The sequence below is a fragment of the Lepidochelys kempii genome, chromosome 9 (genome assembly GCF_965140265.1).
Source record: "Lepidochelys kempii isolate rLepKem1 chromosome 9, rLepKem1.hap2, whole genome shotgun sequence".
Lineage (NCBI taxonomy): Eukaryota > Metazoa > Chordata > Testudines > Cheloniidae > Lepidochelys > Lepidochelys kempii.
This window is the reverse complement of record NC_133264.1, coordinates 3,745,936-3,769,792: the sequence shown is the minus strand read 5'-3', so window position 1 is coordinate 3,769,792 and position 23,857 is coordinate 3,745,936. Positions and strand designations below refer to the sequence as shown.

General features: G+C 46.0%; 1 protein-coding gene across 1 annotated transcript; it reads right to left on the bottom strand.

Annotated features, from left to right (window-relative positions):
* Positions 1-522: 522 nt before the first annotated feature.
* Positions 523-22,710, bottom strand: CLDN1 (claudin 1). The gene is made up of 4 exons (XM_073359043.1): positions 22,249-22,710; positions 8,847-9,011; positions 8,149-8,233; positions 523-2,911 (listed from the first exon to the last, which is right to left on the bottom strand). The coding sequence occupies exons 1-4, from the start codon at positions 22,469-22,471 to the stop codon at positions 2,749-2,751; spliced, it is 636 nt and encodes a 211-aa protein (XP_073215144.1). The 5' UTR covers positions 22,472-22,710; the 3' UTR covers positions 523-2,748.
* Between the last annotated feature and the right edge of the window lie 1,147 nt (positions 22,711-23,857).

The following is a 23,857-nucleotide window of genomic DNA, read 5'->3' as shown; positions in this document are numbered from 1 at the left end:
GTTCGAGCATCCCCACTGGGCTAACAACGGCTGGACCTGGATCTCACAGCTGTCTAACACATCCGTACTGCACTCCACATACTCTCTGGCTTGGCGCTGCGGCTTGACGCACACCCACACTGCAAAATGATGGGGTTTGTACGCGAGTCACAGCAGGACTTGGGCTCTGACCAACCCCTGACCAGGGTCCTAGGACCCAGGTGCTAAGAGCTTCCTGACTTGAGTCAGACTGATTTGTGTGTGGCTGGAAAGGGGGCTGGAGTTCAAACCTGAGCCAAAGCCCACACTTAGTATGCAGTGTAGACATACCCAAGGAGACCACACCGGTGGGAAGAGAGTCCTTTGCACTCTCCATCTGCCCGACTCATTCAACAGGCCTCAGCCACTCAGTGACGCATTGTAGTACAACAGGTCTTATTCAGTCAGCCTGAATCCCATGGGCCTGATCTCCGCTTCTTTCTCTCTTCCATCCCCCGCCCCGTGGTTATTGCTCTGTGGTAAAAAATGAATGGTGCAATTGGATTTTCTTTAAAAAAAAATCCATTTATTGAAAACATTGTTTAACACTTTATACAAGTCCCCCATGGAAAAAGTCTGTTCCCCCTGCTCTGGGTCAGACCTGAATATGTAAGAACTGCGCTCTGCTGCTGACAGATCCAGCCTGGGCTGCTGACTTGTCAAACCAGGGACGCGACTCGTCTGGAAGCTGTAGGTGTGGGAGGGCTGCAGGACTGGGCCCAGCACTGACTTAAACCTGGAGCTGACCAATGGGCTGTACTATTGCAGTGTTCCTTGGAGGACAGGTGGCTGTCAGATCAACCCTAGCTTGCAACAATCAAATAACCCACCAATACTTCTTACATATTTCAACCCCAGGGCTGCCCCTATTCACACCAGAATGTCAAGCAATTTGACTGCCTCTGAACATATGCCAAATGATTAGCCCTGTATATAGAAGCCACCGACTTCTTTCCTTTCAGACTGAGTTTGTGTTTCAGACTGAACTGCCTTGGCCCTTTTGGGAACATGGGAATTGCCAGGCTGGATCAGAGCAGGTCCACCTAGTCCAGTATTGTGTCTCACCAACTGCTTCAGAGAAGGTGCATGAAGCTTTTCCCATGAGTTGCTTTCCTCAGATATGCCTGCTTGCAATCACTGCCTGGACATCAGGCTTCTGGATCTCTCTTTGGTGATCTTGGATTCAAAACTTTGGGACTTGGAATATGGGCTGGATCCGTCTAGAGGAAAACAATCCAGGGTGAAAACGGCAGTGTCCTGAGCAAGGTGTATGTCTGTGTGAGTTATCCGAGGGGAATCTCTCAGGCACTGGCCCTGGGCTCAGTTTGGTTCGACATATTTATGAATGACTTGGAAGAAGAGGCAAACCACATGCTAATTCATTGACGGGGGGGATGCTAAGTCAGGGAGAGTTGCAAACAGCAGCGAGGCCAGAGAAGTATCAGAAAGCAATCCAGAGAGGTTAGGAGTAAGAGCAAGGCTTTAAAAATGAATTAACCAACCTAGAAATTTGCAAGTTAATCCATCTGGGGAATAGTTGGCAGACAATTAAACTGAAGGAACCAGAAAGCAGACTACTCAGAAAGCAGCCATGCTGAAAGAAGACTACAGATGATAGAGGACAGCAGCTTGGACTGGCGTTTGCAGGGTGGTACTGAAACACAAATCAGTACCATTGTGTGCTGCATCTGCAGAGGCATCACGCCGTAGATTGACAAGGCGCTAATCCCTCCGTGCAAGACTGGAGAGAACGTACCTGGAATACAGTGAATAGTTCTTGCCGTCTCACTCCCAGAACTGACAGTTTGGGGACAGGGAAATTGAGAGAAGAAAATGACAAAAAGGCCAAGGAGATGGATTCTGAGGAAAGAATGTACAACTCAGCTCAGAGATGATGAAGGATGTGGGTGGTGGATTGGATGTAATATCTGGTCACTCATATTTGAAAGGAGCAAACTTCAAGGAGTAGAGGAATTGTTTAAGGTGGTGTCCACTGGCGTGTGTGTGTGTGTGTATGTGTGTGCATGCACACAGCTGTTTGTGTGTAGTAGTAATGGGGAAGAGTAAAGGGTAACACTGAGCAAAGTCAGATTGAGGGTAAATACAATCAGGAAAAAATCTGCAGCACACCTTTGGGGTTTGCTAATTTTTGTGATTCTCCAGTCTTTAGTGTGCTGATCTGTACATAGAAGAATGAGGGATAAAATAGGAAGCCACAGCAAAGCCATAAGATCTTATGCGACCCTCTTAGAACAGGTACTGTGGGTCAGGTCTTTTCCCTCGGTCGGGAGATTTCTTCTAACACTACTTTTTCTATCACTTTGTATAGAAAAAAATATACACACCACACTGGACTCCAGCTTAATGGGATAAAGGGGCTGAATTATTACCATCTAATTGGTTTTTTTTTATATAAAGCACAAATATTTGTCTGAAAAAAGTATCACTTTCCCTTTTTCTCCCAGTGAGCTGCAGGATCAAGATTAACACAAGATTGGAGGCTGCACCTTTCCAATGAGAATATCTATGAACAAAGCTAGTCTTCCTCTTTGGGATGGGAGAGAAAGGAAGATTCATGTCCAGTAATGAAAAGGATTATAAAAATATACACATTTGCTGTAATAAAAAGAAGGCAGTATGCAGAAGGTCCGAACTCCGCTCCGATCTGGTCTCCGCATCCTCTCTTTAATGAACTTTGTCGCCGACACAGGTAGCTCCTCCCCGTCTCGATTATACATAATCCTTTCCTGCTGAGGGGGCACTCTTTGGGTAGGCGCGGGTTGATGGGTAGGAAATTTCTCTTCGTGGACAGGAGCAGCAGAGGAAGGCGCCTCCCAAAATGGTGAGAGAAGCTGCTGCCCAGCCAATGAAGAGGGCCTGTCCGAATTCAAATCTGGGGAGAAATAGTAAATAGTAATAAATATAAAAAAATCCTAGGGTCAAAGGCAAAAAAGACCCCCAACAAACTCTGGCCAGAGAGCCAACCAACATGCAGCATAATCCTTGTTCAGTAGAGCAACATTGCCAGTCCTAAAAATATGGAGTCAGGTTCCCCAAAATCACAAGATTGGCTAAAAAATCATGCAATTTAAAAATAGAAAACACATTGAGCTCCTTTTCCTTGCCTTCTGGTTTCTGAGCCTGTTGGTCACATCTGGGTCACAGTTTCAAGCTTTTCTTTTCTCCCACAAGGGCTAGAAACTTACTCTTTTTATAAAGAAAGTGAAAGCCAAGATTCTCACCTAATCACATGCCTCCAGGAGCTTGGGCTTTAAGAAAAACACCAACTATCAGGAGACTTGAAACCATGAGAGTTGGCAGCTCTGTGAACTAATTTTGAGTACCTAGGTCCCCATTGGGTTTATGGGTTTTCCCCCATGACTAGAATGTCTGTGAAAGTCACACTCCAGTGATTTCATACATCAGAGCTCAAACTGTCATCCACTCTCTATATTCAAGGGATGCCCTTTTGCTACCCAATGGCAATTCAGGTAGAAATGTTCATGAGGCTGTGTTCTATTTAAAGTACTGTAGAGCAGGTAGGGGTTATTTAATGTCATGTGCTAAGCTGGAGTTTAAGTATAATCAAATAAATGAAAGAACAAAGCAGGTGCAGGTCAGCAACAAAACCTAGGAGCCATAAGTAGCAGAACCACATTTTATGGACAAAGTATGAGGGTGTTTCATAGTAATGGCTCAAAACAGTTCTGTTTACAATGGAAATACCCTCGTGTTTGGGACCATTATAATGTAGCAATTTCTTAAATAAGAGATGAGATATTAGGTCTTCCAAACAGGTGATAATAAATCTTTATATCACCCCAAACCATCCCGTAATTTATCTATGCCCAATATTTGATTTACTTTGTTAGGGTCCAGGGGGTGTTGTTTATTTAGCCTCCCTCTGATTTCTCCCCTTTGAGTTACATTAATTCTAAAGCTGGTTGGAAAATGACGGGGGGAAGGGGAAGGAATCATGACACATTTTGTTTCTCTTTTTCATGGATTTTTTTGTTGTTGTTGAAAATTTTCTAACTAGCTCTTACCAACTCTTCTGGAAACAAAGATGCCATCGGTATGGGAAGGGTTAGTGACCCCCCCCCCGCCCCAAATAAAAGCAATATGTTTATAAAAAGAAAAGGAGTACTTGTGGCACATCTGCATGGGCACAAATCAGATGTCAAGAATTATAACGTTCATAAACCAGTCGGAGAACACTTCAATCTCTCTGGTCACTCGATTTCTGATCTAAAAGTGACTATTCTTCAACAAAAAAACTTTGAAAACAGACTCCAATGAGAGACTGCTGAATTGGAATTAATTTGCAAATTGGATACAATTAACTTAGGCTTGAATAGAGACTGGGAGTGGTTGAGTCATTATACAAAGTAAAACTATTTCCCCTTGTTTATTCATTCCCTCCCACCTCCCACCCCCCCACCCCCCGCCCCTTCCTCAGACGTTCTTGTTAACTCCTGGAAATGTGCTGGAAATGGCCCACCTTGATTATCACTTCAAAAGGTTTTCTCTCCCCCTACCCCACTCTCCTGCTGGTAATAGCTCATCTTAAGTGATCACTCTCCTTACAGTGTGTATGATAAACACCCATTTTTTCATGGTCTGTGTATATAAATCTCCCCACTGTATTTTCCACTTTATGCATCCAATGAAGTGAGCTGTAGGTCACGAAAGCTTATGCTCAAATAAATTGGTCAGTCTCTAAGGTGCCACAAGTCCTCCTGTTCTTTTTGTGAATACAGACAAACACGGCTGCTCCTCTGAAATATGTTTATAGACTGGCTTATCGTTGGTACCATGTGTATGTTGCTCTTTGTTAGTGCCTTTCATTTGAGGATCTCAAAGTGTTTCCCAAACATTCATTTTTTCAGCTTCACAACTACATTGGGTTATTTCTCACATTTTACAGACAGACAAACTGGGGCACAGAAAGAGGATCAAAGCTCTGCTCCAGATCACACAGCAAACACAGTGATGGAGCGAGGAATAGAACGCCAGACCCTTATTTCACTGGCCTGTGTTCTAACCACTGGGCACGACTCCCTCTGAATTACAAGCATTAATTATGTTTGTACTGCACCCAGTACAGTAGAGTCCTAGCCCATGACTAGGGCGTCTAGGCACTACAATAATACAAATAATAATAATTACTTGTCACAGTTAACTCCCAGGAATGGCATACAGTCCAATTCTGCAAGGCTTAACCAAAAGATAAAAGTAAAGAAGACAGTGTAATGACACCAACTTAAATTCTTCCTTCGCTCTTACCCATGCAATCCCTGTGATGCCACTAACAGGGCACTGTTTACACCAGGGGTGTATATGGCACAATGGTAAAATCTGTATCTGACTCTCTTTTTTCAAATGCTAACCAGTTCAAAATAGAGTGAACAAAGTAAAATCGCTGACGTGGAGACAGGGTTTTGTGGTGAAAATATAGACATAAAATTGACCCCATCATATGATTTCAAAGTGCAATTTATCACAAAAGACTTTGTGAATGAGTTACGTTTCACTGTTAACTACAAATTACCAATCTTGCCTCTCTGGTTCATCACTCAGTTTTGGACATTTGTTTGGCACAGCAAAACAGATTAGAAGAATCCAGATCACCTTCTCTATGCCCAGAAAATACGGTATACAGCAAAGTAGCTTAAAACATCAGTTTGCAAAACCTATGGACGCTTGTTAGAAATAATTGGCAGCAGCAAGGTTATAAGCATCACAGAAGTGCACATCAAAGGCGAAAAGCTTCTGTGTGGCATTGTTGGAATACTGAAAGAGTTGTTCTCGAGACTCATTGTTCTGACGTTTCTAGCCTACTGTGCTAGAAGCCGCGAAGCTAGTGCTGGCTCTGCCCCTCACCTGCTGTGCAACGGTGGGCATGTCACTGTTCTTTGCCTCAGTTTCCCCATATGTACAATGAGGTAATGATACTGGCTCTGCTTCGTAAAGCACTTGGAGGTCTATAGCCAAAGAGCCCCATGTAAGAGCCACACTGAATATATTTTTTTCATGGCAAAAATTGTAAAACCCTATAATTTTAGCTTAACATCAAGGGACACCCCATTTTAATCGACATTAAAAGTTGTTTTAAATTTAAAATTAAAAAATTAATATATTAAAAATTATGAGGAAAGTGTTGTTCCTTGACCTTAGCAAAGCTTTTGACACGGTCTCCCACACTATTCTTTCCAGCAAGTTAAAGAAGTATGGGCTGGATGAATGGACTATAAGGTGGATAGAAAGCTGGCTAGATTGTCAGGCTCAACGGGTAGTGATCAATGGCTCCATGTCTAGTTGGCAGCCGGTGTCAAGTGGAGTGCCCCAAGGGTCGGTCCTGGGGCCGGTTTTGTTCAATATCTTCGTAAATGATCTGGAGGATGGTGTAGATTGCACCCTCAGTAAGTTTGCAGATGACACTAAACTGGGAGGAGTGGTAAATACGCTGGAGGGTAGCGGTAGGATACAGACAGACCTAGACAAATTAGAGGATTGGGCCAAAAGAAATCTGATGAGGCTCAACAAGGACAAGTGCAGAGTCCTGCACTTAGGACGGAAGAATCCAATGCACCGCTACAGACTAGGGACCGAATGGCTCGGCAGCACTTCTGCAGAAAAGGACCTAGGGGTTACAGTGGACGAGAAGCTGGATATGAGTCAACAGTGTGCCCTTGTTGCCAAGAAGGCCAATGGCATTTTGGGATGTATAAGTAGGGGCATTGCCAGCAGATCGAGGGACGTGATTGTTCCCCTCTATTCGACATTGGTGAGGACTCATCTGGAGTCCTGTGTCCAATTTTGGGCCCCACACTACAAGAAGGATATGGAAAAATTGGAAAGAGTCCAGCGGAGGGCAACAAAAATGATTAGGGGACTGGAACACATGACTTATGAGGAGAGGCTGAGGGAACTGGGATTACTTAGTTTGCGGAAGAGAAGAATGAGGGAGGATTTGATAGCTGCTTTCAACTACCTGAAAGGGGGTTCCAAAGAGGATGGCTCTAGACTATTCTCAGTGGTAGCAGATGACAGAACAAGGAGTAATGGTCTCAAGTTGCAGTGGGGGAGGTTTAGGTTGGATATTAGGAAAAACTTTCATTATGAGAGTGGTGAAACACTGGAATGCGTTACTTAGAGAAGTGGTGGAATCTCCTTCCCCAGAAGTTTTTAAGGTCAGGCTTGACAAAGCCCTGGCTGGTATGATTTAGTCGGGGATCGGTCCTGCTTTGAGCAGGGGGTTGGACTAGATGACCTCCTGAGGTCCCTTCCAACCCTGATATTCTATGATTCTATGAAATCAATACTCACTTTACCAAAAAAAAAAAAAAAAAAAAAAAATGCTTACAATCATTTAATGCTGTTTCACTATTTGTTCACATATGGGGCTCATGCCTGGCCTTCCCATGCTGCTAAATGGGTTGCGGCTAGATCCCAGCTAGGTGAGAGGAGGGTCCCAGTATGCAAAAGGGGTTTGTGGTACAGCAGGAGAGGAGAAACCATGGTTTCAAACAACTTAAAAAGCTGTCCACCACTACACGGGGCCTGGATGGAGCCAAATACCTAAACATTCACGGAGGAGGCTTACTCAGTAGAAGGCTGGTTGGAGTGAGAGAGACCAAGGGCTTGGTTCACCATTGAACCATGTGTTGGCATGGATAGCTGTGCAGAGCGAGTGAACAGCGCTACCATTCCAGTTGGGTAGCATTTTGCCCTCACTTTGCACAGATGTCAAAGTGCAGGGCTGTGGGCAGCTGGGCCCCACGACCTTTTATGAGAGTCACAGAAATTACGGCTGATGTCAACATGCTGCTCTAGGCCTTGCTCTTGCGACAGGATCTGCATGGGCGTCAGGATCCAGTCACACGGCTCCGGTTGCATTAGTCAGATTTAACCCTTCTAACACGAGTCATAGGACAATCACCCAAGTCTCACAAGGGCTGGGAAACTCCTTCAAGCAAACACCGGCAGGGCACCAGTAATCATGATAGCCCACTCTTGCTCCCGCTGAAATCAATGGCAAAATTCCCATTGACTGAGATGGGTCAGGACCTGCACTGCAATGCTCATTTGCCTTATGGTACAGTGTCATTATGCAAGACTGACTGTTACCTGGTGTTGACGGGGGTGAAAGGGTTGTAGAAGTCCTGAGCCACTCGATGTCCGTACCACGATGTGGCCACCAAGACGGCAAAACCTGCCAGTGAAATTCAGACAATTAAATGGCTGGTTAGTTAATAGGGAAGCCTCCAAAGAGATGACATGGTCACAGCAAAGATTAGTACATTGAGGAACTGCAATCCTGAGAGGTCCTGAGCACCCACAACTCAAAGCCAAATTGTTACTTGAAGCCACAGGGCGGCACTGGATGGGAGATATGGGTGAGGGGCCAGTGCCATGGACCCCACTCTGGTTAATTCAGCACCCTTGCACCGGGGACAGCTGCCATCTGGTCCCTTTGGTGGCAAAAACCTGGCATCTCAGCACTCTTGGGACTTTTCAACCCATGGCACAGCATGCCAGGACACTAGAGAATGGGGCCAGCCCAGCTAGTTAGTGTAATCCTTTGAACAATGGAAATTTTGGAAAAGGCCAACCAAATGAATGACTGGCCCTAGGACATGCAACGTGTGTCTGCAGTTTCCAAAGGATTAATACGTGAAGGCAACAATTATTTCCAGATGTTCCAGCACAACTAACTGGTAAAAGCACATTATACTCTCCTCTCACCCAAAATACCCGATTGCAAAATAAATACTATCCAGAAATACACACCGATAGGTGTGTTTGGTCTTTGAAATGTTACCAACCTGCAATAAGGAAGATCACGCCCCCAAAGACAGCCATCCGCATCTTCTTCACCTCATCATCCTCCATGCATTTCATGCATTTCATGCCAGTCACAGCAACAAATATGGCAATGAGTCCCAGGAGTATGCCAGCCACCATCAGTGCCCGGGTAGCCTGCAGACTGCCTGCAAGGACAAAGATAGCGTTGTGTTGGGTTAGAGTTACCATGAGGTTATCAGTGTGTTGGAAAGAACCCAAGGCACACATTGAAACACAAAAGGACCCAAGGCACACGTTGAAACACAAGTTATTGGGCTTAATATAGAGGTAATGGTGAAGTTCTGTGGCCTCTGTTAGGTACTACTTTCTGGCCTTAAACTCTATGAAGAACTGTCATGCATCAACTCGATCCTATAAAGCGGTGGACACACAAAATTTCTTCTGAAGTCAATTGACAGTTCAGAGAGCTCAGCTCCTTGCAGGATTTGATCTTCAACAACTTTTGTTCCCTAACCATTTTAATTCCAATTACAAAAGAATACATTTGCTACAATGCCATAGTTTGAGCCAGGGACCTCCAGAGCTAAGAGCATGAGGACACTTTGGCAGGAGGGATCTGAGGGGAGGAGAGCAGACCCCTACAGTATTGGTATTCACAGGCAAACACAAACATAGGAATGAAAAACCTCAACCCACCTCCATGTTCTCGCTCTCTCACGCACACCCTTCGTTAAGACAGAGCTAAAATTGTAAATGCTGTTCAGAACAAAATAACAATAAAGCTAAGAAATAGCAAGTTTTTAGTTCAAAAGTCCTAAATGCTGAAAAGTCAAACACATGAACCTTAACTCTGACCCTTACCAGCAGCTTTTCCTATGGAGCTCTATAAGATTCACGGGCAAGTGTCGTTATCAAATGTGATCTTTAGGTAGAGACCAGGTAAAAGCACTCTGCTCCTTCCTCATTTATCAGATAATTGATGACCAACAGAAAACTCTTTGGGTCCGTTCAGCCAGACAATCCTGAACCTAGTCCCAGCAGCCACCTCCTTTACTAAATGCCTTGATCCTCTTTTCCCCCCAGCTATGGCAGCTGTGTGGTCTAGGGGAATGAACCGCTGACTAGGTATCACGTGCCCTTGACATCTAACTCCATGTTCTGTTACTGATTTATTGTGGGGCTTTGGAAAATCTTGTGATTTCTCTGGTTCCCCATCTGTGAAGTTTGGAGGGTGATCCTGGTTTACCAATTCTGCAGGGATCTCAAGAGGATAATCAGCTAAGGTTTGCAGAAGTAAATGCTGTAACTGTGATTAGTACTAAAATTACCTTCAGTGTCTTCTAAAGTCATTTTAGCTCCTCTCTGTCAAATACCTCACCCTGTAACTAATTTCCTATATTTATTACCCCTTGTGTCAAGTAACTGGGCTTTTACTCCTAGTTGTCCAATATTTAGATTACGTCCCGCAGTTCTGAACCTCTTGCAAAACGCTTTCATTGCTTTCAAAACCTCTCTCCCTTTAGGGTCATCTCTTTCACAATCAGAATGAGCCTAAATTATGCACAATAGACCTGACATGTTGTATGTGACATATGGTCACAGCACATCTGACAAACAGCCTTTCCTCACATACAAAGAAAATCACAGTTTATACACTCATCTATTGGCCATTGTAAAGCTGCTGACATGTTGCAAAATTTAGCATGAAACATGTGTGGGGTCTTGGATACTATTGCGGAATGAGTATCCTAATGCAAGCTGATGTTTGTGTCAGTCTTTTTAAGCTATATTCTATTGACAAATATTAGTTTAAAAATGATTCAACATAACTTGACAAATACAAAAAAGTGACCAATAGCAACAGTGTTACAAAATATTCTTTTGGTTTGAAATCACCCATGTTTGATCACTGAGCCAGATGATGAATTTTTCTGCTTGTTTAATAGCATAATAATATACATTTAAAGCCTGATTCTGATTTCCCTTACACCCGTGAACTTCCATTGATGTCATTGGAGTCACCCTGGATTTACACTGCTGTAAGCAAGAGGAGACTTGCATCCTTAGCTTGCAAGCCATGACCAATGGTGACACAAAGGAAACTCAATGAAAAACATCTGTGTTGCTTTGATGGACAATTTCCCTTTTAAGGAAAGGCAGGGAAACACAAGCCAGCCAAGTCCTACCACTCTGAAAGTGAAAATCCCCTAAGAGACCAGAGATTTATTTTCTTGTGCACGGTGTGTCGGTTCCCACTGATCTGGATCTGTTTGTTTTTTCATTGCATGGCACAACCTACTCCTACACCATTAAGAAGTTGAACATTTACACAGAGTCTGGTTCTGACTTGCCTTAAGATATTGATGCCTTTCTGTCCTCATGCAACAATACTGAACCCTTGTTGCCGATGGGCTAGTCAGGGCCAACTCTCCCTGGCTTTTAAGGAAGGAATCTTCCAAAGACTCTATAAAAAGACAAAGGGAAAGACCTAGAATGGCTGGGAAAGGGATCGGTGTAATGATGATTAAAGAGCAGCTGGAATTTGAAAATAAATGGTGTCAAAATAGCACCTTCTTCCTCAATAGATCTGCTCCTGGTGTCTCTTTAACTGCTCCAGGTACAGGCTAAGGGTTTCCTGATGGGAAACTCCATCAGCCAGATTTGGACACTTACCCTGCAGGGGCTATGATTGGCTAGGAAAGAATCCTCCTGCTGCAGGAGCAGCATGAAGCTATGGAGGATTTGGTTATTACAGTGAAGAGCATGGTTTAAGAATCTACATAGAATAGATGTGAGTTTGCTGCCATCCTGGTCAATGCCACAAAGAAAGACCTTCAAGCCATTATCTCCAGTTCTTTCCATGGAGAATTTCTCAGGGACACACTCCGTTTGTTTCATTTTGCTCCAGTGACTTGAAATGATTAAACTGTTTGTTCCCCGTCTCCTTCTCTGCAAAATCTGCTAATCTTAGCTGAGGTTCAAAATTGAGTCCGTGGACCATCTTCCTTGTGGCGAACCTGGGCAATTATCTAGCATCTCTGGATCTGCAAAGTATTTACTCACATGGGCCCATTGGGTAGCACGGCCTATTCATATAGATTGCATTTATTAGTAGTTTAGTTGAATCTCCCCAAATCTAGAAAAAAAAAATTCCGAAATTGCCTTGGATATTGCAAAGGGCAACAATATACAGCAATAGATTAGGGGAGTTAACTGGTTGGGTACCAGATGGATCAGTGTTAGATCTAGCCTTGTTTAACGTCTTCCCAATCTGGAAGAGGAAGTAGTATTACCAGGGAAGCTCCCAGATGATACTAAACTAGAAGGAGTTGTTTGGTGAGCTTAGAAGCATGGGCAGAAAACAACAAAATGAGATTTCATTTGAAAAAAAAAAAAGTACAATGACCCATGTGGTGGGGGGGATAGAATTCAAACCCAGCTGCTCAGTGGGAGGGAATAACCAGGGCAGCAGTAACAGCTGAAAGAGATGTGGTCTGATTGTGATGACACCCACTTGTCATTCAAACCCCTCCTTAATACATGCTTCTGGTTCTGTCTCTCTACCTGTCACTCTCTGTGATTGTGCCTTCCTCCCTTTTGCAGAGTACATGGATAGTGGTTAATTACCACACGGGTGTGTAGCTACCCTATAACCAAGGTGACGGCTCAATACAGGATTATCTAAATCTGCACACACTTGAGAGGTTAGAAAACAGAGGCCAGTGACAGTCCGTGATGACTGGTCTTCTAGGACACATGTTCTGTTTACTAGAGAAATAAGGGATTGTTTCTCAATCCCTTGCTCATGCAAATAGTTCCTCTGAAGTCAATGGAGGTACAGCTGCTCAGAACCTGTGAAAAACAGGCCACTTTTACTTAAGAGCCCAACTAAGGATTAAGGAGCCTAACCACAGGTACCCTTGTTTGAAAACATTGACCTTACCCAGCTGTCCACCAAGAACTGGACTGATACCAAACCACAGCCATCAGATGGCACCAGGATTTGGTCTCTACTATCCATTGTTAACTCAGAAGTGAAGGGCTTTTGTTGCCGTTTAGTAATAACGAACCAGCTCTGCAAACATTTCCTAGTGATGGGAGATAATAAGTAAGTATTGGACTGGGTCTTAAGACTACTGCTGGAAAGGGTTACATTTAAAATATTGTAACTTCGTGCAAATGCTAGAGGTGCTCTTGCTGAATTTAAAATGTGAAAAGCAACATCCTTTACAAAATATGCCAACTCTCTGCTGCAGGGAATTTGATTTTGTCTGTGGCCGTAGATTTGGACATATGAACTACACGATGTACAATTTCATCGACGGCCTAGATAAGATTTTTCCATGGCTATCAGTGGCTTGCAGAGAAATAATCATATGAAGTGGTGTGACAGCAGAAAGGCTTCACTGGAGTAAGTGTGGGATTTCTTTTAGACCTTCACATTTCAGCCTGGATTTTGTTAATGCCTCATGTTAAATAAAAGCTATGTTAGGGAAGTGACTGGTGCTCGTTTTGTAATCCCTGCACTTTTAAAGCATATTCCCTTTCGCGGCTCTGTGTGTGCGCACACACATTTATCTTGTGCTGGTTCTCCACACAACCAGCTCCAATCCTTGATGGGTTGCTGATCAGCTGACGTGTCTGCATATTTTTAGCTAGAATAGTTTTCTGACAATAACTGTTCAGTTTCCTGCTACCAGGCCCTACAAGGCTTATGCAGCCCAGGGATGGCAGAATGCAGGTGAAACTGACAAGTGCTACACTGCTCCCTATTCTTATGAGAACAGTAACTACTCATGAGTCACAAACAGCCCATGAAGTATGGGAAACATGTTACTCAAGCTACTCCAAACAGCTCAGTCAGGAGTGTTCACTTCCTACTGGGGTTCGACAGAAGTCAGAGCTACCCACCAATGCCAAACCTTCAAGAATGATTCACTCAGCGAGGCCCATCTTACCTGCCTTGCTGTTGTGCCATTGTACCCGTGCTGGTGATGATGAACTTTCTCCTTTCCTTTCATTATTGCCTTTCAAGGGAGGCTTAGGAAAAACAACCCCCCAGTTTTAAGATTAGACAAAAGCCTCTCTTTGTGACAAGATCAGTCTACAGGGAGGATCCTCAGAGGCAAGCAGGTTAAAAAATGAGAGGGATTTTGTCTTATGCTGAATAAACATCTAACGTACGGCAAAACACTAAAAAATGGTTCACCCAGGTAAAAGGGATGGGTGCTGAACTCCGATCAAAAGGGTCTTTGATAAAGGATCCAGACTGGCAACTCAGGCCAATGAAATTCTGTCTCAGATCCCACAAACTTTTGGTGGTAGCAGTGGAAGCTTTACCCAGGCTGCCCCACCGGATGTGGGTGCATAACCTAACAACTCCAGTCAGCAGAATACCACCTCTAGTAATGACGAGGTACTTAAATATCCAGGGCACATATAGTTTTGGACTCTGCTTGCTGAAAAGGAATGATTAATGATGGTGATTTTTGTTGAGACTACACTTTATCTCAGCCAAAAGGCCGAGAAGCGATGTGATGCAGACACCTGTCCACTAGCAACCACAAAGATCACCAGATGAAGAAATGTCCGACGCGTGAGCGACGTCTGCTCACACTGATCTGGGCCAAAACTGAGTGAGTGAGCCGGAAGCGAAAGGCTAGGCAAGCCTCTTACCCGGCCGGAGCCAGCCGCCCCTCCAACCTCTGAAAAGTCCATTCCTAAATTTGACATTGTGCTATTAAAAGCACCCTAGAAAAGGGTGAGGAGATCCTCTGGGCTGGGGGCTAGTTAGCGACTGAAAGGTGAAGGCTGGCAATTCCACAAGGTGTGTTCAATACAGACAGAGATAAGGACAGTGATCGTTGATCACTTTAGATAAGCTATTACCAGCAGGACAGTGGGGTGGGAGGAGGTATTGTTTCATGATTTCTGTGTGTATATAAAGTCTGCTGCAGTTTCCACGGTAAACATCTGATGAAGTGAGCTGTAGCTCACGAAAGCTCATGCTCAAATAAATTGGTTAGTCTCTAAGGTGCCACAAGTACTCCTTTTCTTTTTGCGAATACAGACTAACACGGCTGTTCCTCTGAAACCAGCTTTATACTGTGCCTGCCCTGAAGCAGGGGAGAAGGTAGGAATGCCCGCTGTAATCCCTCAGTGACAGCATCAGAGAGAAAGCCTCCCTCCTGAACCAGCCCATCCACGCCGCCCTGTTCTGAGGCCAAACTCTCACCTGGCTTGGTGGCGATTCAGGAGAGACATTTCCTCCATAAAACCTGGAAACTGTTCCCCACCTGCAGGCTTAAGAACACTGAGCACGTAACCTCTACGGCCACGTAGGAGACGGTTCCTATGGCAGGTTCTGCTGTCAAGCCAATACTATGTGACAGAGATTTCAGCCCGCTCTGCTGCAGCCGCACCGCCCACAGGTGGTCTCAGTGGGATTCCGTCTGGCTCTTCATCTCCTCAACGCAATGTGCAAACATTAACCAGTCCCCACAGCAGCCACGCTATCCCCATTTTACAGAGGGGGGAAATGAGACACACCGGGGCAAATTAAGCCCTAACCACAGGAAAGCACAAATCCCATTGAGCTGCACCTGCTTATTCCATAGCTAAAGATAGCAGAGAGGTGGGTGACTTGTCTAACTCCATCCAGCACGCTGGTGTTAGCGCTAGGATTAGAACCCGGCTGCTTCTGCTACTAGTCCTAGGATCAGTCCTGCAGCTCCCCCAGTCAAGTATCATGGTGCGGCACTTGTGACCTGATAGTGAAAACTCCCCCCCGCTCCACCAGGGAACAGCCTCAGCGAGGATGCAGGAAGGGGGGGTTCACACGGGAATAACGTAGCTGGGCCCGGAAAGCATGCAAGCCCTTGTTTATTTTCTGGGATGGGGCGGGGAATCCACCCGGCTTCAGCAATTAAGCAGCCGCCAAGTCTCCACTTGCCTGAAGTGCGGTGCCTTTCCCAGCGGCAACACCCCACAGGGGGTGATGGATGGCTTGGACGGGAACAGTCCCGACAAGACCCCGGAGGAGGAGCTCTGCTTTGAGAGAGCGAGAGAGTGCGTAGGTGCGGCCGAGAACTGGCAGGTGACTGTGCCAGGTGTCCCACTTCATGGATGCTCTGGGCTGATTCTCCCAGCTCTGACCCACGTGCAGAGCAGGGCTCACTCCGCCGAAGGCAATGGGGCTACTTGAGAATAAAACTGCCACAGGCTGGAGGCGGCTCCGGCCCTTGACTTCTAGAGTGCCATCTTGGCAGCAGAGGAGCACTGCCTATCTCACTGGGAGCTGGGCACGGCGACCCATGGCGGGTACGGGTTGGAACAGCTCAGAGGCTGCCCAGCAATGTTCAATGGACCCTGCCTCATTGCCAAGCTTATCTTCAGCCACAGGCTGGCCTGTATGTGCGGGGAGGGTAGAAAGGGCGCTCTTCCTTCTCCAGCAGAGTCCAGCATGCACCGAACAGGTGAAAGGACCTTATGGCTAGATCCTGCTCTCCTCATTTAGGAGAAAATCCCAATGATGTCAAGGACTCTGGGGGGCAAGAGGAGTTTCCCTGCAGTATGGCCTGTAGGGCCGCCCGTTATAGGTTTATCATGTGATCGAATGACACTGAGGGCTCAGCTCTGGGCCCTGGCACTGCAAAGCATCAGCATCCCCCACTGTCACAGAAGAACCATTGTTTGCAGAGCAGTAATCATCAGTTAGTTACAAATAACTGGGCCGGATCCTGTGGTCGTTACTCAGCTTGTAAGGAGTCATTAGTCAGGCGATGCGTGTACTCTAAATTAAATCCTCCTGCAAAATCGATGGGGTAAATCCAAGCTAGTTCTTTCAGGGAAATCTAATCTTTCCAGGAGTCTGTAAAATCCCCAAACCCCACTAGCCTCCCCTGTCCCCAGGGAGCTAAATATAAAGGGTCGGAGGCCTCATCTATGCACAAACCAAACCAAACCAAACATTGATTTCAAAACGGATTTTGGTGACACCAGCCCAAGGTTGGTGTGTAGCCGCTCCCTGATTCTCCGCTGCCCCACACCCAGGGGAGCCATTTAGAGCTAGAATAGTGTCCTGCACCCACTTGCCCATCAGACTGACAGCACATTTACCCACGATGCACAGCAGTAAACGACTGTACAATATGCACCGTATGGTGTGGGGTGGAGGGTGGGGTCTCAGGGCAGAGGAAAGCTGAGTTCACAACGGACGGTGGATACCAGTAATTAGGGGGGGTCATTGCAAGCCTGAGTGTCCAGTGGCAGCACCCGGGGAGCGAGGTGGTGACTGACTGAGTCCAATAAACCTGCACTAGCATTTCTAACGATCCCTTTATAGAGTCTCTGTGGAAAACTGCATGCGGGCTCCTGGCCGAGATGACAAGCTGGCATTGTTATTATGGTGTTTCACAGGGTTAATCACAGCTGGAAAGGAATGTAAGGAGCCCTACAGGGCCGGATCCAAAGCCACTGACGTCAATGGGAGCCTTTCCATGGTTTTCAATGCGTGGGGGGTAGAGGGGTCAGTATAAAGGAGTTGCTGTAGCCATGTTGGTCACAGGGTAAGAGCGAGACAAGGCAGGTGAGATAATATCTGTGATTGGACCGACTTCTGTTGGTGGAGTTGGTCCAGTCGAAGATATTACCTCACCCGCCTTGTGTCTTTCGGGATTACAGGAGGCCATTAGGCTAGTCCTTAGGAATTTATTTTTCCTTCTTCAGCTTTTAAGGCAAATGACAGCAAGGGAGCAAGGCAACCACAGGCCCTGACCTTCCAGGCCCTTCTATAGGCGCATGGCTTTATGCGAGGGAATAGGCCCCTTGAATTCAACAGCCTTGGCTTCCTTAGGCCGGTTAGCTACGCTGCAATCAGAGGTGACCATAAACTATACAGCCGAGCTAGCAGCGAAGGCGCGGCAGCATGGGCAAGCCCCGGGAGCAACTACTCAGGGTCCCCAAGCAGGGTTATCCAGCCCTTGCTGCTGCCCGCGTTGTCTTTGCTGCTATTGTTGATCAAGCTAGCGAGAACGAAGCTTTGGGCAGGTCTCTGACCGGTGCTATGCAGGAGGTCAGATCACAATGGTCCCTTCTGGCCTTGGAATCTACGACTCATTAAAGCTAGCTCCGGTGTGTGTATACGTGTGGCAGGCACATCTCTGACTGCAGTCTAGATAGACCCAGGGTAAAATCCTAGTGAAGACTTGTTATCACAAGTGAGCCGGTCAGGGTAAACCCTAGGCTCTCCCGTAGTCTGTGGGTTGGCCTGCTAACTCCTGGGGAAACTACCAACTACTCTGGTCTTCATTAGGATCTTACCTCCTTGTAGCTAACTCCAGTTTAGAGCTAGCTAGTGAAGAAGCATCTCATGGGGCTAATCATGGGTGTAAAATCACACACCTATGTACTTGTTTTGTAGGATCGGGGTCATGATAGCTAAGTGTCCAAAGGAACGGGTACTCGCTCATAAGGAGAGCATCGTGGATTATATTTTAAGCACCAGGGGTTGCATTGGTGCTGTAGAATAGAGGTTCTCAACCAGGGGTCCGGAGCCCCCTGGGGGGTTGCAAGCAGGTTTCAGGGGGACCACCAAGGAGAGCCAGCATTAGACTTGCTGGGGCCCAGAGTAGAAAGCTGAAGCCCCACCGCATGGGGTTGAAGCCTGGGGTCCTGTGCCCCGCCACCCAGGGCGGAAGCCAAAGCCTGAGCAATGTAGCTTTGTGGGGGCCCCTGCGACACAGGGCCCCAGGCAACTGCCTTGCTTGCTGCCCCCTAAAGCCGGGCCTGGCTTTTCTATACAGAAAACGAGTTACTGTGTCACATGGGGGAGGGGGGGCTCAGAAAGAAAAAGGGTGAGAGCCCCTGCTGTGGAAGAAAATAATCTCTGCTCACACAGTCAAATGGCCTGATTTTGCCCGGTTTCCGCGGGGCAGCCGTGTGAGTCTGAATCAGCAAAATCAACAAGGAGTCCTTGTGGCACCTGTTTATTTGGGCGAGAAGATGTTCTTGTCAACTGTTGGAAATGGGCCATGTCCACCCTGATTGAACTGGCCTCGTTAGCACGACAAAAAGTAATTTTCCCTCTGTTGATATTCACCCCCTTCTTGTCAACTGTTGGGAATGGGCCACGTCCACCCTAACTGAATTGGCCTCGCTAGCGCTGACCTCCACTTAATAAGACAACTCCCATCTTGTCATGTTCTGTATGTTTATATCTCCCTACTTTTCTCCACTTCATGCATCTGATGAAGTGGGTTCAAGCCCACGAAAACTTATGCCCAAATAAATGTGTTAGTCTTTAAGGTGCCATAAGGACCCCTCGTTGTTTTTGATCTTGCTTGCAACTGGAGATTTTCTATTGACTTCATCGGGAGCAGGATATGGTCCTAAAAGAATGTTTTCTGTACAAAGAATAAGAATCACATCGGACTAATGACTCGACTAAGTTTTGTCCCCAATTCACAGAAGTGTGTGCAGCAGCTCTGGTAATTTCTGTAGCCGATGTTGAGTTGTGGGAACAGACAGAAGTGCTCAAATTACTGCAGTTTCCCCCCTCCCCTGTGAAAAGTTTAGGCTGGAAACATTGTGCATAAAGGGGCAAAGGTTGGAAAGTATCACCTGTTAGCAAAACAACACGAGGCCATTTGTCAGCCGATTATATAAACAGATCCACTCACCTCCAGCTAATCAAAGGGGTGGGGCTGCAGGATTTCACCCTCTTTTCCAGACAAATCTCTCTCCAGCCCTCAGGCCTTAGGGAGGTAGAACTCAGGGTAAGATCTTGTTTATGCTACAAATTTAGTTCGACCCAGCTATAGTCACTCAGGGGTATGAAAAATCCACACCCCTATGGGCCGTAGCTATGCAGACCTAAGCCCTGGAGTAGATGCGGCTAGGCTGATGGAAGATACTTCCATCCACCTGGCTACAGCCACTCAGGGAGACAGAGCTCCTACAGTGAAAGAAAAACCCTTTCCATTGCTACAGTCTTCGCAGGCTTGTCTACACTTAAAAAGTTAGAGTTAAAACCTAGCTATGTCAGTCAGGGGTGTGAAAAACCTTGCCCTGGGTCAGAGCAGCTAACTCCTGGTGTAGACGCAGCTATGTCACCAGAGGAATGTTCCCGTTGATGGAGCTGGCCTTGTTCGGGGAGCTAGTGTTCCGATACTGATGGAAAAACCGGTTTCAGAGTAGCAGCCGTGTTAGTCTGTCTTCGCAAAAAGAAAAGGAGTACTTGTGGCACCTTAGAGACTAACCAATTTATTTGAGCATGTGCTTTCGTGAGCTACAGCTCACTTCATCGGATGCAACTTCTTAGTCTCTAAGGTGCCACAAATCCTCCTTTTCTTGATGGAAAAACCCTTTCCATTAGGGTAGGCTGCATCTGTACTGCGTGGTTTCAGTGTGGCACAGCTTCGGGGCCGTAGTTATGGGTGTGTAGCCCCTGTAGCACAGACAAGCCTTTAGTCAGTGGGAGTTTTTCCTGAAAAGAGGGACCCTGGATCAGCCTGTATTTCATCAAGAGAGCTGTGGTCTACACTGAACATTTAGATGGATCTAGCTACAGCACTCTGGGGTAGTGAAACTGACAAAGCTCCAGCCTAGCCCTAACTTCATTGAGAGTGGAGGGTGCTCAGTGCTTCCCAGGGGGGGCTCAGCACTCTGCTGACTCAGGCCCCAATGGAGGGGTAAGGACAGACACAAGGATGTGACCACAAGTGATTGCATCTGAAAGGATTAAGAAACTGTTTTCCTCTGAACATTCCCAGGGGATCACACCCCTCTCTGCCATCACATAAACTCAGGCTGTTTATGGAGAGAAATTTGTAACTGACACAGAATGTTCTGTTCATGGTTAGAAGAACTTTAGAGTCAGATTCTAATTTTTAGCCATGCAGGTGTAAATCCAGTGTAATGGGGCTGCTCCAGATTTACAGCTCTGAGGGATTCAGCCTTCCATGCATCCGATGAAGTGAGCTGTAGCTCACGAAAGCTTATGCTCAAATAAATTGGTTAGTCTCTAAGGTGCCACAAATACTCCTTTTCTTTTTGTGAATACAGACTAACACGGCTGCTACTCTGAAATCAGCCTTTAGTGTGTCTCCTCGCACGTTATCTTAGCTGCTTAGAGAATTGATAGCATTCAATTGATGTAGGGAGTTTTTAAAGCTCCTTTTCCTAGATTGCTATAAATAGGAAACTCCCTACATGAAGAACACTATAAACAACAGTAAAACTTGAGCAGATTCCTCCAGAGCTTCGAATTCCTTCCTCCCCCACCTTGGCTCATCACTAATTCCGTCTTGCTGAATTTTTCGGTATGAAGCAGTTGTTTTCCAAAGCGCTGATCTCTCTGTTCTTGGCATGTTTCACTCACTGAGCTCATTCATTAATTATTGCTTTTCCACCTCCTGTTTCTGACTCCTTTGTCAAAGTCCGGGACACAGACCAAGTTCTACCAGCCCTCTCTCCTGAGCTATGCGATTGCTTAGACTCCAAAGGAACTGCTCAAAGCCACAGTAGCAATCACTTTAGATAAGCTATTACCAGCAGGACAGTGGGGTGGGAGGAGGTATTGTTTCATGATTTCTGTGTGTATATAAAGTCTGCTGCAGTTTCCACGGTAAACATCTGATGAAGTGAGCTGTCGCTCACGAAAGCTCATGCTCAAATAAATTGGTTAGTCTCTAAGGTGCCACAAGTACTCCTTTTCTTTTTGCGAATACAGACTAACACGGCTGTTCCTCTGAAAGTAGCAACCAAGGTGTCCTGTAGAATCTGCAGGAAATGGGCTATTTTGCCCCTCAGAATCAAACCAAAACTCGGATAAGAGGAAGGAACTCTTTACAGCAATCCTGAACTCTTTACAGATTCATATTAGATACTCATGAAAAAAAAATTGTTTCTTTTACACATTGATCTTCTGGCAACTAACCCAAACTATGAAAAATTCAAATCCAAGTAGGAAAAGGCAGCGAATCATGGTGGCAGATTCTCCCTTCACTTCCCCCTGTCTTCCAAAATAGATTAGTTAAAGCAGCAGACACCAGGTAAATTGAAAAAAGAACGCACATGCATGGACTGAAGGCAGCTTATGCTGAAAAAAACTAGTTCTACTGAAAAAAAAAACCTTTTGCATGTAGACCAGGCCTTATCTGGAGTAACACTGTGAATCTGACTGAAGCAACTCTGTAGTTACTATCATGTGAGAAGAGAATCAGACCCATTGAGACATACAATTGTGTCGGGAAAGACCTATCTGCACCTCCAGTGGCACCAGCTCAATCTTATCTACCACAATGAAAACAAAATACAAGAAGTGTTTGTGTTTCCTGGCAACGCTTCCCCTGGCCAGGGTGAAAACATAGAACCAACCGGTATAAGAACAGTGCAGTTCACAACCCTCCAGTTGCTACTTACCCTCCAGTTTGAGCAGGGAGTCATACACCTTGCACTGCATCTGCCCTGTGCTCTGCATGACACAGGACATCCAGAGTCCCTCATAGATAGCTTGAGCTGTCACAATGTTGTCCCCAGCATAAGAGGACATTTTCCACTGGGGCAGGGCTGCGCTGATGATGATGCCGATCCAGCCTATGGAAGCAAGCACGAATCCCAGCAGCTGCAGACCTCCGCTGGCCATCTCTGCGCCAAACAAGGCTATTGCTTGCAGATAGCTTTCAAAGTCTCCAAAGGGTCCCTGGATATTAAACTGAGCTGCCCAGGACCCCGAATGCTGCAACTGATCTGCCTGCTTCCCACTTAGTAAGAGTAACAGCAATGTGAATAACCTACAAACAGCCTTTCTGTTCCTTCAGTTCTTTTATAATCCAGGAGCAAGAGGCATCAGTGGTGCTGGCTGAGAAAGCACCTGAATGAAGGGCAGAGCATGTCTGGATCGCAATTTAAAGTACAGTCTTCGCGTCGCCCCCTAGTGGTTTCACCTGACTTCCCAGCTCGCAGGAGAAACTTCTGATTCCTCTGGAATTATTAAGAATTCAGGCATGGTTTCCCCTCCTGTCGTGTGAACATGTGACTTTTATGACTTATTTCAGTGGGAAAACAGGTGATTTTCTCCAGCACCTTGCTCCCCTGTTCAATCAGCTTGTTTAATGCGCGTGTATTGATACAGCTCATGAACCAGTGGGTGCAGAGTGTGGATGATAGATACTATTGTTTCACACTCCACCTTGTTCGCTGCACACCTGTGGTTTTAGAACACAGCAACAACGGTGGCTGAGAGGATGACTAATGCCGACCAAAGCAATGAAACATCTAAATAATCTCACAGTGATACTGGCTGCTGCTAGCGCACCTTCCATATGAGGCTCTCAAAGCGCTTTGTCGGCATTCGTCAATAAAGGCACACCACTCTGGGGCTGGCATTATGATCCACGTTCTAGAGATCAAGGATATACAGGCAGAAAAACTCAACATATGACTATGGTTTGCATTAGGCACTAAAAGTATCAGAATCTCCTGAGGGCCTCACAAATGCAGGCTAGACTGAGGCAGCAGGGGCTAGAAGAGTGAACTTAGGAGCCAAAAAGGGCTGAGTTCTAGTCCCAACACTGACTCCCTGAGCAGCCTTGGGTCAGTCACTTTGCCTGCCTATGCCTCAGCCCCTCCCCGTCCCCCCACTGCCATGCAATGAAGTAGGGAGGAACTGGAGGTGGGGACTGCATCTGAGTTGTATTTGGAAACAATCTGGCGTGAGAATAAAAATAAAAGATACGTATTCCAAAAGGCATCCAGCCAGGCCAGCCAGCACCCATCAATCATCAACACACATGTGCTTCCCAGAACAAAAATCTTTGGATTCTGAGCTTTGGACTTCGCATTTAATAAAGAATGTACAGTGGGCAGATCCAGCTTTCGTAAGCTTGACGGTTCTAAGTGGTTGTTCAGATTGCCTTGAAATTCTGTGGGCCTCATTGGGGCATGGGGTTTGTGGCCTGGAAAATTTCACTGGAGCAGGATAGCGGAAGGGGATATAGCTTGTGCTATCAGATGCAGCACTCTCCCCAGC

Excerpts from the sequence above, each read along its gene's own strand:
- CLDN1 (XM_073359043.1), bottom strand. The coding sequence starts at position 22,471 with ATGGCCAGCGGAGGTCTGCAGCTGCTGGGATTCGTGCTTGCTTCCATA. Across the intron at positions 8,234-8,846 it reads CGTGATCTTCCTTATTGCAG|GTTTTGCCGTCTTGGTGGCC; the intron begins GTTGGTAACATT and ends TTTCACTGGCAG. Across the intron at positions 2,912-8,148 it reads TTCACCCCCGTCAACACCAG|ATTTGAATTCGGACAGGCCC; the intron begins GTAACAGTCAGT and ends ATTTCTCCCCAG.